The sequence below is a fragment of the Danio rerio genome, chromosome 2 (genome assembly GCF_049306965.1).
Source record: "Danio rerio strain Tuebingen ecotype United States chromosome 2, GRCz12tu, whole genome shotgun sequence".
In the NCBI taxonomy this organism is placed as follows: domain Eukaryota; kingdom Metazoa; phylum Chordata; class Actinopteri; order Cypriniformes; family Danionidae; genus Danio; species Danio rerio.
Window position 1 is genome coordinate 10,888,030 of NC_133177.1, and position 14,272 is coordinate 10,902,301.

General features: G+C 37.8%; 1 protein-coding gene across 4 annotated transcripts in view; it reads right to left on the reverse strand.

Moving 5' to 3' along the window:
* Positions 1-3,662: 3,662 nt before the first annotated feature.
* Positions 3,663-14,272, reverse strand: part of ccdc18 (coiled-coil domain containing 18) — a 96,348-nt gene continuing 85,738 nt past the window's right edge. For 2 of the 4 annotated variants that reach the window (NM_001365136.1, XM_068224595.2), the window contains exons 27-28: positions 12,284-12,749; positions 3,663-3,944 (exon numbers count right to left, since the gene is read on the reverse strand). In NM_001365136.1, coding sequence (NP_001352065.1) covers positions 3,937-3,944; positions 12,284-12,749 — 474 coding nt within the window. In that variant the 3' untranslated portion in view covers positions 3,663-3,936. The remainder of the gene's footprint in view (positions 3,945-12,283; positions 12,750-14,272) is intronic. The other 2 variants (XM_073919498.1, XM_073919492.1) reach the window with 1 other exon arrangement.

A 14,272-nucleotide genomic window follows, 5' to 3' on the forward strand; every position in this document is an offset into this window, starting at 1 on the left:
CTGCTGCTTCTCTTCTTCCACCACATTTCTAAAAGCATCGTCTTGCTAGTTTTAGAGCTTTGACCTCTAAAGTTTGGTTAGACCTTCTGAAAGGTTTGAGTCGGTGAATTACATCATTTCCTATTTGTTAGACTACATAAAGATTGTCCTGTTTTGCCAGTTGCTCCTGTTTTCACAAGCAAAACAATAAAACTTCTAGAGGTGGCTAGTTAGCCTTGAACTTGCTTGGTTAAATCATATTAGCAACATAAAACATGCTAACAAAATGTAAAAGCATGACAGAAATGATTATTAATAGTTAGCATTATAAAAATGTCAGCTAAATGTATAAAATGTTAAAATATGCTAAAGTTAAAGCATGTTAGAAACAATTAAACAAACATATGCTATCAACATGCTAATGTGCAATCTTATAGCAAAATATAGTACTAAAATACATAAAAACAAACCAAATAATGCTAATTTGTTTCTCCTGCTACGCAAATTATACCAAGTTAACTATAATAAAATATTGTAAACATGCTACAACATTAGCCATATGCTAATACGTTTATTAAAAAACAAACCAACTCAAACTAACTCAGTAAACTTGCAACACATTTCTAGGGATGCACGAATATTCGGCCAACGTAAATTTTCAACCCAAAAAAATGAGGAGGGGTCTGGATGCAGACCTGGTGCAGTGCAATCTGAGCTGCATCTAATGCTTTATAATGCGCTCACCTAACCCCACCCTTAACCCTACCCATCACCGTGACGTCACTCACTCCATTGAGTGCATTGTGCTGAGTGATGCAATCTCAGCTTGCATTATAAAGGCTGCATCCAGATACTAGGCTGCTTTTTAGTTTATTGAAACGGTCTGTTATGATGATGCAAACAGAAACCGCAGCCTGAAGCAGCATGTCTGCTGTGTGTCTATTCGGATTCTCGGATTCTTCATCGCAACTGTACTTGATCTGCGATATAAAGATCATTACTTGATTGTGGATATAAAGCAGTGGGCAAGCAAAATGATCCTGACCGCAATGGATGCAGGGAGACTTCACCCTTTCCTTCACCCATCACCTAAGCAAAACTCAATCAATCCATCCATCCATCCGTCCGTCCATCTAGCTATCCACTGTCTGTCTGTCTGTCTGTCCGTCCGTCCGTCTGTCCGTCCATCCAACAATCCATCCATCCATGTCTGTCTGTCTGTCTGTCTGTCTGTCCGTCCGTCCGTCCATCTATCTATCCACTGACCTATCTATCTATCTATCTATCTATCTATCTATCTATCTATCTATCTATCTATCTATCTATCTATCTATCTATCTATCTATCTATCTATCTATCTATCTTTCCGTCCGTCCATCCAACAATCCATCCATCCATCCATCTATGTCTGTCTGTCTGTCCGTCCGTCTGTCCATCTATCTATCCACTGACCTATCTATCTATCTATCTATCTATCTATCTATCTATCTATCTATCTATCTATCTATCTATCTATCTATCTATCTATCTATCTATCTATCTATCTATCTATCTATCTATCTATCTATCTGTCTGTCCGTCCGTCCGTCCATCCATCCATCTATGTCTGTCTGTCCGTCCGTCCGTCCATCTATCTATCCACTGACCAACCTATCTATCTATCTATCTATCTATCTATCTATCTATCTATCTATCTATCTATCTATCTATCTATCTATCTATCTATCTATCTATCTATCTATCTATCTGTCCGTCCATCCATCCAACAATCCATCCATCCATCCATCTATATCTGTCTGTCCGTCCATCTGTCCATCTATCCACTGACCTATCTATCTATCTATCTATCTATCTATCTATCTATCTATCTATCTATCTATCTATCTATCTATCTATCTATCTATCTATCTATCTATCTATCTATCTATCTATCTATCTATCTATCTATCTATCTATCTATCTACCTACCTACCTACCTACCTACCTACCTACCTACCTACCTATCTATCTATCTATCTATCTATCTATCTATCTATCTATCTATCTATCTATCTATCTATCTATCTATCTATCCATCTATCTATCTTTATTTTTGTCCGCGGCAACTTCCTCCCATGCCGTTTCCTTAAGCTGCATGTCAGCATGATGTAGGCTTGAAGTTCTAATAATACTTCTACAATATAGTTCTAATGATATTTATACATAAACAAATGTGCAACTTAAGCAAAACTGATACTAAAATTGACTAAATTTGGTTTTGTAGATCGGGCTCAAACAAAAAGTAGTTGTTTTTTAATCATTTAAGTTCATTTGATTATATTATTGATGCCTTTATTGGCTATAAATTCCAGATCATTCCAGATTCCAGAATTCAAGGCATTGCAATTGAATAAATTAGTATTAAAGTTTCAAAGAAAAAATTAAAAACAAATTATAAAAATATTTATTTAGCACATTGCAACCAGTCATCACTTTAGGGGACAGGGACTTAATACAGTTTTCAGTTATATCCCTGAATTGCGTTATACAAAGTCAGAAGTGTGACTTAACTGGCACATTGGGTAGTGCTGTCGCCTCACAGCAAGAAGGTAGCCGGTTTGAGCCCAAGCTGAGTCAGTTGGCATTTCTGTGAGGAGTTTGCATGTTCTCCCCGTGTTCGTGTGGGTTTCCTCCGGGTGAACACATGCGCTATCGGTGAATTGGGTAAGCTAAATGGTCAGTAGTGTATGTGTGTAAATGAGTGTGTATGGATATTTCCCAGTGATGGTTTGCAAATGGAAGGGCTTCCGTTGCATAAAACATGTGCTCGTTCAGTTGGTGGTTCATTCCACTGTAGCGACCCCAGATTAATAAAGAGAATTTTGACTTCATTACATTTTTTTCAGTGTCGGGAACGGGCTTCCATACATAAATGCAATAGTACTAATAATTGGCATCATTTATTTTCTGTGTTTCTTTTTTTGGCCTCAGTTTCCACTTTTTCGGTTTTCAGTTTTAGCCAAGAATTTTCATTTCGGTGCATTCCTACAAATTATCCCAAGCTAGCAAAATCCTAATTGACAACAAATAGTTAAAATTTGCTAACTCTAAATAAATGTATTTTAAACATAATATTACATGTCCGAAACACACTAGCAACATGTTAGAATATGCTAGAAATATGCTAAAACATCATTCTCTCCAATTCACCTCATGTAAAAATCTTTTTCAAATATTCAGATGAGGCTTTCTCAAGTCAAGTTTATAAGAAAAATCCCCATCTTGTAAGGTCACCTAGTTAGATCTACTAAATAATAATTATGGGTTACAATTAAATTATTAAACAAATTAAACAAATTAAATTACAGAACTGCCCCCTGAGAATTTAGCTGGTTACCAAATGTACAAACCAAACAACAGAAAAATAAACCTGTCAAACAGTGTACGAGCGGCTAATACAAGTAAACCACCTCCAGCAAACACACTATACACACAGATATTGGTTATTGTTTCACTAAACAATAGACCTGTGTAAATGAACACAGGAGGGCACACACACATACACACACGTAAATGCACAGAGCTGCGTGCCGTCATTCAGCTGAGCTCATTTCAACTACGGCACACTTCCTCTTTACGTGCAATATATAGTTTACCACTGAAACCAGATGATTCAGAGTGGTTAAGCATGACAGCGAGACAGATGACCTTTATGGAAAAGTTTTATTATTAGTCAATCGGTCAACAAAATATAAATTAGCAATATAAAACATAAAACTTTGTAAACCTAAAATTATACAGCTAAATACAAAACCTCCACAAGGCATCTGTGGTGTGGTTGAGTCCATTATTATCATGTTCAAGCTCAAACAGTTCTCGATAAACAAAACTCATCCACTTACTTTTTAGACTCATAAAAAATTGCTTAAAATGATTGAATCGTCAGGTTTTGAACATCTGCGAAGCTCTTATACCTCATTACGTTCCTGCAAAAAAAAAAAAAAGGTTTTAGTCAAAAATGTAGGAGAAAAAAAAAACAAACTAGATTCTTAAAGTTTGAGAACAAACTTTGAGGCTGGCTTGTGAAAGCCTGACGGTGATAGTTTATTTAGTTTAAACAGTTTTAAAAAGTATGAAAAGATAGATAGATAGATAGATAGATAGATAGATAGATAGATAGATAGATAGATAGATAGATAGATAGATAGATAGATAGATAGATTAGCATGTTATTACCATGATTTTAACGTGAAATAGCATGTTGTTAGCATGATTCTAGCATGAATTAGCATGTTACTAGCATGATTTTAGCATGAATTAGCATGTTGTTAGCATGATTTTAGCATGAATTAGCATGTTACTAGCATGATTTTAGCATTAATTAGCATGTTGTTAGCATGATTTTAACATGAATTAGCATGTTGTTAGCACGATTCTAGCATGAATTAGCATGTTACTAGCATGATTCTAGCATGAATTAGCATGTTACTAGCATGATTTTAGCATGAATTAGCACAATTCTAGCATGAATTAGCATGTTGTTAGCATGATTCTAGCATGAATTAGCATGTTGTTAGCATGATTCTAGCATGATTTAGCATGTTACTAGCAAGATTCTAGCATGAATTAGCATGCTACTAGCATGATTCTAGCATAAATTAGCATGTTGTTAGCATGATTCTAACATGAATTAGCATGTTACTAGCATGATTCTAGCATGAATTAGCACGTTATTAGCATGATTCTAGCATGAATTAGCATGTTGTTAGCATGATTCTAACATGAATTAGCATGTTACTAGCATGATTCTAGCATGAATTAGCATGTTGTTAGCATGATTCAAGCATGAATTAGCATTTCACTAGCATGATTCTAGCATGAATTAGCATGTTGTTAGCATGATTCTAGCATGAATTAGCATGTTACTAGCATGATTCTAGCATGAATTAGCATGTTGTTAGCATGATTCTAGCATGAATTAGCATGTTATTAGCATGATTCTAGCATGAATTAGCATGTTGTTAGCATGATTCTAGCATGAATTAGCATGTTACTAGCATGATTCTAGCATGAATTAGCATGTTGTTAGCACGATGCTAGCATGAATTAGCATGATATTAGCATGATTCTAGCATGAGTTAGCATGAATCTAGCATGAATTAGCATGTTGTTAGCATGATTCTAGCATGGATTAGCATGTTACTAGCATGATTTTAGCATAAATTAGCATGATTCTAGCATGAATTAGCATGTTGTTAGCATGATACTAGCATGAATTAGCATGTGACTAGCATGATTTTAGCATGAATTAGCATGTGACTAGCATGATTCTAGCATGAATTAGCATGTAACTAGCATGATTCTAGCATGAATTAGCATGTTGTTAGCATGATGGATAGATAGATAGATAGATAGATAGATAGATAGATAGATAGATAGATAGATAGATAGATAGATAGATAGATAGATAGATAGATAGATAGAGATAGATAAGTAGAGGTAGATAGATAGATAGATAGATAGATAGATAGATAGATAGATAGATAGAGATAGATAGGTAGAGGTAGATAGATAGATAGATAGATAGATAGATAGATAGATAGATAGATAGATAGATAGATAGATAGATAGATAGATAGATAGATAGATAGATAGATAGATAGATGGAATGCGAGCATGAGTCAAACAAGCCAACCCCCGCCTCTCTACGATGTTCTGATGCTGAGATATAGCTCGTGCCATATCGTTGCTAGGTTAGTCTGTTTTGTTGCTATGGAGTTGATTGACAGCTTAGACTGATGATGTATCAAAGCTTCTTGCCAGTATGAACAGTTAAAAACAACCCCCATGTCTCTATCACACTGCAGCATGACAATATCAGTCTGAACCTCTTTAATTGCAGTCTATGGGACAGTTGCTAGGGTGCAGTATCTGGTTGTTAGGGTGTGGCTAGAAAGTTAAAAGGCCATCAGTGATTGGCTGCTGGCTAGACTGAGTTAAATGAGCTCAGCCATTAGTCTGTAGGACAGTCTGATGCAGAGTTATGAGCTCACAAAGTTTGATCCCATGTTAAGTCAATGAGAGTCTTTTGCAATGGAAGTCTATGGGACGGTTTCTAGGGTCCAAAAGTGGTTGCTAGGGCGTGGCCAGAAAGTTTAAAGGTGATCAGTCATTGGCAGTTTGATAGTCTGAGTTAAATGAGCCCAGTTAGAAGTCTGTGTGACATTCTGCTGCGGAGTTATTAGGTCACAAAGTTTGATCCAATGTTACGTCTATGGGATTTTTCCGACGGTCCCGGGACGTTTTTCGGGAAACCGAAAGTCGGATCAGTCGGAAAGGATATAGCAACTCGAGTCAGAATAGTTCGGAGGCCTGACCCAAGTTTGATGGTCATAGCTTGAATGGCCTAGGAGGAGATAGAGTTTAATTTTTAGTCTCAGAAGAAGAATAATATAGAAAAATAAAAATAATAATAATAAGTTTAATAGGATAACAGTAGTCTGGCTTGCTACACAAGCCAGCCTAATGAGGTGTTTGTTTATGCAAAACACTCCACAATGACTGTCGTAGTGAGCAGGAGCTCTGAGCTGTTGTAGTGTGTGTTGCTGTGATGTTCGGCCGAATGAAACAAGCAGAAATGTACTGAAAATGTATCAGTTACTCACTCTCATGCAATCCTAAACCTACTATATATGACCTTCATTCATCAACAGCAAAATAATAGAAAACTGTTTAAAGGGTTTGTGGAAATAAAATCTATTTATCTGTCTGTCTGGGTTTCTGCAAGTTTCAGCGAATTAAATTTAAGACCATTAGGACTCATACAGGGCTAAACCAAGTGTGCCACACACCTGCTGTAGAGTGATTGCCCCCTGGGGGCTGGTTGCAGTATAAGTCATAAAGCCCACCTACACTGTGTTAATGAACGAGACTTGAGCCCAAATAAAAAAAAAAACTATTATTATACTTGCAACAGAATGTCCGGAAAGATGGTTCTGATCAATTAAGGCACTGGTTATCATGCTGATAAAGGTGCAGATCTTCATTTTTGTAAACAATATGTTTTAAGCAGTAATTGACAGTTGTGATTGACAGTTTCTCTAAGCTGACCTTTGGAGCTTCGGGAGGAGATTGAAGTGTTATTATTTAATTTCTGTGTTATTTTACCATAATAAAATGGGCTCAGCAGTAAACTATACTTTCTAGCCTACAGGATCTGGTGGAACACTGTTTATTCGGTAAGGTCAGGGCTTTATTAGTTTGCTGATACACGCCCAACGTTAGCCATGACGGGGAAAATACAGGTGATGGCTATCTAGCAGTAATTCTCTTTATGAGTCTGAAATAATAATTAGGAAGACAAAACTAATGTTAGCCGATCTCCACATTGATCTCCTGTAACGTTATTTGAACTTGATTTAAAGGACGTCTCTGACATTTTGATTTACGGCATGTTATTGAGTTAATCTACTGAATTTGCTGTTATAAAATGTTCTAGAAACAGAATTTTATATAACAAAACTGTAATTTTGTTGTATTTTGTACTGTAAATGTTATATTATTCATATACATCATGTATCCTTGGCCTTTTATTTGAAAACGCCTAATGAACATTAAAATAAAGGTAAATTCCTCTTTGCCACATATCAAGGCATCATATAAATAAAATGAAAACGGAGGCAAAAAATGATAAATAATATATAAGTGATGCTGCAACAGCTGATTGACATGTGTTGATGTGTTGATGTGTTCTTGCGGTGCGGGAATACATTTCCAAATAAAGCGCGGGAGCGGTCTGTAACTCTGGTGTAATTTGAAGCGGGCGCGTGTCTAACAATATCGCTCCTGAGCGAGCAAGCACTCGCGCAACCGCATGGATGCTGTTAATGTGTGTGTAAATAGAAAAACTGTAAATAGAAAAACTTTGTAAATAGAAAAACTGAACGCTTTACTAGCGAGAAAACAGTTAAACAGACCATCAGCATCAAGAATAAAGAATGAGCCTGCTTCAATCAGCCTCTTTACTTTACTTTTACTCTTTACTCCTTTACTTTCATGGATATGGAAATGGTTTTGTATGCACTCTACTGAAGACAATCATTAGCCCACATATTTAATTTAGTTTGTTAAGCACAAAGATTTGTTTCAAAACTATTTCTAAATTCAGTTCCAATTTTCAGGAAACGAATAAATGAACAATAATAACGAAGTGTGGTCAAAAAAGTTATATCCAAACACACGTCCTATTCTTATGCCCTACATGCTGATGCATACATCTCCAAAACACGACAGGTCTCTAAAATTGTTTTTATTAAAACAAGTATAAATATGCATAAAAAAATAATACAGCTAATAATAATAACATTAAAGCAAGTAGCCAAGAATAAACCAAAAAAGCCCCCCTAAGTTTTAGACAGCATGGAGGTAGTGGTTTTTATATTTATAAAATAATAATTTTTGTAACATTTAAATCTATTATTCTTTTTTTATAAGTAAAGTTATTTGTGTATTGCTGTATATCCTGTGTGTATTAAGCAATGTGTAAGTGTTTGAACCCACACAACTAACATGCTCTGCGTTGGACTTTAGACCAGCTTTACTTGGTCAATGGCGCAGTCTATTTCAGTTTTTCAAAATAGCAACGCGCCAACAATGCACCTTAACACACTTCCTTTATAGCACTCATGAGTCCAAAAAGCGGTACACATGGATTTGTTATTTAGACAACATGGCACAAAACGTGAAAATTAGGGCTGCGCTGGTCTGAAAATAGTAACAAATAGTGCCAAACACGCCTTGCGCCTTATTGCACCAAGTGTATGATAGGACCCTAAATATATTGGTATAATCTATGGTATAAACATTTTCAGTGTAAACAATTAACAACAGTATACAAATAAAATCTCCTTAGTAAACATTAGTTTAAAGATTAATGTCAACAGTGAGAAATAGCCATTTGATAATTATTTGTTTTAAGGGATAACTCCCTTTAATAAAATGATTATGAATTTTATGTGTTATTAGGCACCAACAAATTAACAACACCTAAATAATAAATTTTTTAGTAGTCTTTAGTTAAATTAACTGATGTGAACAGATACAGTCTTATTGTACAGAGTAAAAAAAAAAAAACAGCCAGATACAAAAATGTAAAGAGCCCCTATTTTGGGTTTTTGAAAATGACCTTCCATGCAGTGTGTAACACCGCTTCAGGTCAATAAAAACATCCAGCTGTGGTTTAAATCTAAAAGTGCACCTTTTTTAAAACAATTGATTCTTTAGCGAAATAGTTGAGCAGGTCACACCGACACTTGGCGCCGCGACATGGTGCACACAAAGTATCGCACACCAGACGCGCACATTCGCATGCTATTTAACATGAAAATATTTAGATGGCAGAGTATATGAAATACTCTGTGGCGCGGCAGAAATATGAACAGTGTCATGAGTTATGGCTGGGCGCTGCAGACAGCCGCCGAATTGGGAAGCCGGTGTGTGTACACTGATAAAAACCTGTTTAGAATTCTGAAATGCGTGGTGCTCCGTGGCGAGACACTGCATGTCGCCGAGCGGCACTTCTGGTGTGTGACCAGTGAGTCAAATTAAAGAGCCCATATTATGGGTTTTTGAAAATTCCCCTCCATGTAGTGTGTAACACAGCTCTAAGTGAAGTAAAGTATCCAGCTAAGGCTTAAATCTGTAAGAATACAGTGTTTAAAACTGTTGATTCATCTATAAAAGAGTCGACTCGTAGTGCTTCAAACGAGTCGCCTTGATACCGATTCATTAGGTGTTTCGCCATGACGTACGAACGAAACCAAGTTATTCACGTGCACGCGCAAACCCGGGAGATTTCAAACCTGAGGCCCCGCCCTCTGACGCAGAAACCCAGACACACACACACACACACACCCACAAACACACGCACACACAAACATGCCGGTCGATTGAAGTCACACTGCAGATGGATATATTGAGTCTCTACCCAAAGATGAAACCTCAGCATTATAGCCAAGCAGTTGGAAACTACTGGAAACTTCTGGAAACTACATGCTACAAAGAATACTTCATCTGCGTTTGTTAAAGGAAGGATCAGTAAAGATTAACTTACTGATGGACGTCAGGATGGATTTTTCTTCCTCCATTTCTCAAGTGTAAGTACGTGCGATTAAAGTTGCCTCGTTTACTCTAGCTTGCAAATGTATTTAGTTGTGATTTGTTACTTGTAACCGCGTGTACTGTATCAGGTTAACTGGCTATATTCTCTTATCGCGTGCAAAGTCACGTTAAAAACGCGACGGGTGCTGCTTTGTTAACGGAGCTCCGTGGACGAGGAGAAGTGTGTGTGTCTGTGTGTGCGTGTGCGCGCGCTGTCGTCCGGAGGTGTTTGTGTTTGTGTGTGTGTGTGCGCGCGCGCGCGTTGTCGTCCGGAGCAGGGTTAAGTGCGTGTGTGTGTGTGCAATATGTGTGTGTGTGTCTGTGAAAAGAGCAGAGTGAGAAGCTAGGAAATCTCCTCAACTGTTTTTGGAGTTTTTGCTCAATAAAATAGTTAGTCGTCTGAATTTTCAAGTCCATAGTCTGTATTTACATTGACCCACTGGCAGCTAAACTCCACGCCTACACCATCGAGCGTGTATGAACTGTGATTACTTTTATATTGCTGATTAGCTGTTTGGCTTTTCACTCTCTGACTGAAGGCAGTCGACCAATCGCAACAGGCTGTCATTGGTCCAATCAGCGCAGATTAGCTTCGCGCTAAGGAGGGGTTTGGGAACAAATGAATCACTGGACGATTCATACGGGAGTCGCTGGGATAATTAGGTAAAAATAAATGCAGATTATAAGACCATGAAAGTGTTTTTTTGACCTTGCATGCATATTAAACTGTTGTTGGAGACCCTTACAACCAAGATATGACCCTATTTCATGTATAATATGGGCTCTTTAACAAATCGAGTTGGATTTGGATCTTTTGTTTGATCGCATCAACGCCGATACGGTACATCACCAAATATGTACTTCCAGTTCCGGTAAAATGAGCACATGCTTTTCCTTCACACACTAGAGGAGGCGTGGGGGATCACGGACTAATCATGACGTGAAGATAACGATCCCTGACAAATAATAAGATTCGCTGCCGGGAATAAAGGGTGAAAGTTCATTTTCAAAACAATACCACAGTAAAGCCAACCTAATGCTGTGTTTGTTCCTGTCATTTTTCAGATTTTTCATATACTAACCTACACTGCAACGCAGGATTCATCAGCTGTTTGCTATTGAAGGAGCAGCAGAGACTATGGGACTTTGTCAGACTTTGACAGGGACTTTGTCAGCAACTTTTGCAGTTCATATGGACCAGTTTCTTCTTCCTCCGGAACATGTGTCATTAAAATTGTTGCTTCGTTTTGTGTAGTTTTGTGCAAAATATATGGTTAATTGTGTGTTATAAGTTGTATACACCCCGCACGGCTTGTAATCACGTATCGATTTTAGATCAGTGCTTGTACTGTATCTCTCAGGTTAAATCTGTATGGGGCTGCCATAGCAACAAACAGCAGAGGATCGCCAGGTCAGAAACGCATTTAAATCGGTAATGGAAGAAGCACTTGTCGTGTTTTTAATGTATTTTTAGATGCGACACGTGCTTCTTCCATTACCGATTTAAATGCTTTTCTGAACTGGCGATCCTCTGCTGTTTGTTGCTATGGCCTCCATCAGCTTTTCCTCGCACACTTTTGCCACTGAGTGGATTAATACAGAATGTGTGTTTGGATAAATATGCTGGTGTTTAACAGCATTGCTTTATTGCATTCCTGCAGTGGACTCTGTAGCTACGTGGTGGGCATTTCTTTCTGTCTCGTGCTGAACCCAGTCGACCAATCACAACAGACTGGGTCATCGCCGCAGATTAGCTTCGCGCTAAGGAGGGGTTTGGGAACAAATAAATCGTTGAACGATTCTTATGGGAGTCGCTGGGATAAATAGGTAAAAATAAAGGCATGTTATAAGACAATGAAAGTGTTTTTTGACCTTGCACGCATATCAGCCTGTTTTTGGAGTCTCCCAAAACCAAAATATGACTTTTTTATGCAAAATAGGGGCTCTTTAATGTTTGATTAAATCACCTTATAAGTATTTACACATTTGAAGCTGTGACGAACAAACCACTAATACAACAATCTCTTAAAAAGCTCTCTAAAAGTGTAAACATATATTCACAGCATTTTGAAGTGCTCACAATATCAATATTGTGATTGAAAAATATCACAATACATTGAATATCGGCATATGTCTAATTGTGTGTGCGTATTGCTGTTTCACTTGCCTGTTGTGTGTGTGCTGTTGTCAAGAAGGGACTGTTGCTCCTGGAGGGCCAGGGTCTGGTTAACAAACCTCAGCATACCTGAGAGAGAGTCTAGATCTGCTTCCTCTGGCTCCTCTTGGTCCAGCATGTATGTGAGTGGATTGAAGGTCATGTCTGTGGAGCAGGAGGCCTCATGGCTGGTCAGCCCCTGCCAGGTCTGCACCGGAGAGGATGGCGGCTGCAGGGCAGCCTGAACACTGGCCTTCAGACTGTCTGAAAGCTCCAGAGAGGCGTCAGAGAAGGTGTTGTGCCATGGGGAGAGGCTGGAGCGTGTGGAGGATGGAGGGTCCTGAGGAATGGAGTCTTTATGAGGAGGAGAAAGAGGAGGAGGAGGAGTGCTGGGTTTGTGACGGAGTGTGATATTGTGGAGGTCTGTGACTCTGCTCAAGCTGGAAAGTTTGGTCTGAAGACGAGCGATCTCTGACTCCTGAACAAACACAGGGAATGAGGCTGTAAAGGGGTGACGTTACTAAAATAATATTATTTTGTGTATTTGGTGTAATGTGTTTACATGGCTATATGAACACTTTTTTTTTGGCTATAAGCTAATTTTACAAGTCCACTAGAGTAAAACAGTTGATTTAAACCTTTTTTTGATCTGGTCAGCCAATATTCAGGACGGGCAGGAGTACTTTCAGCTTAGTTTAGCATAAATTATTGAATCGGATTAGACTATTAGCATCTCATTTCAGAAAGAGTTATAACAATTTTCCTATTTAAAGGGCCATGAAACCCCCCACTTTCGGTTCAAGCACCTCAGAATTCTTTCTGAAGCACACTAAAGTTCATCATTCTGAAAGTGCATTGCGATTGGCTAAATACCTCAAGTATTTGATGAAAATGTTACACCCTTACTATCTTATCAGTTTGAGGCTGAATGTGATCCAGAAAATGCAGATGACCACACTGATCAATTAAGTTTTCCAGCGCAACTGGAGAAGAGCATACCAGATTGGCAAGTTTTTTTTTTAAATAAACCAGTTTTGTTTTCACAAAAAAACACACAGCTTCTCTGTGAAATAGCTGGGGCAGCGACAATACTACAGGGAGAAAAAGGTTATTCCTTCCTTCTTGCTCAACCTTTTGTGCAGTGTGTTGACAATCTTCCCACCAACTGACAGATTTGTAAGGGTGTGTTTGAATGAGGCGTTTTAGTAGGTGCAGACAAGTCTAAACTCTTATAAAGAATATCTATAGGGGTTTGAGTGACTGATCGTACAGTATATATGCACAAACAACTTGGGTGCAGAGAGGGTATGCTACACATAAGAGAAACATGAAAATATGTTTTTTTTTTTTTTTCGTTTGTCTGCTTCTGACTTTGTGGGTGTTGGTTCTTTTGAAGTTGTCTCCTGTAATGACATTTAAAATAAATGAGTTGGAATGATGGTGTGAAACTATAATGCGGCAAGAACTGACTGGAATTAATTAAGCTGTGTATTTCCCCAAAGATAATTACACACCTTAAAATCTTTATCAGCCAGTCAGAATGAATCCAATCTGAATTAAAATTGAGGTTGCATTAAGAAAGCAAGCATATGTACAGCGAAATTCCCACACACCTCTAGTTTTTATGTATGGTTGATGATTATGAAAAATGTTGTTAATAATTACATAATTCAGACCCCCTTAGTTTTTCGCGATTCTGCGATCACTAAATCCAATGCAAATCAACAAAAAGTTGCATATTTTTCAGATCCTGCAAAATTCTTAATTTCAATGCAAAAAATTTCAAACCATTTAATTAAATTATATTTATTTCAGTTTGCAATAAATTGTTTTACATGACTTATAAAGGTCGCATATGCAGCACGCGTGATGTATTTGAGTGTCTCTTGAAAAATGACATCTCACCTGTGCCGTCACAATCCTAACATTACATGAGAGTGGGGGGAAATGTTTTGCAGCCTGTGCAGTAAGCAGACGTGGTTGAAGCTTGAGTGATTTACT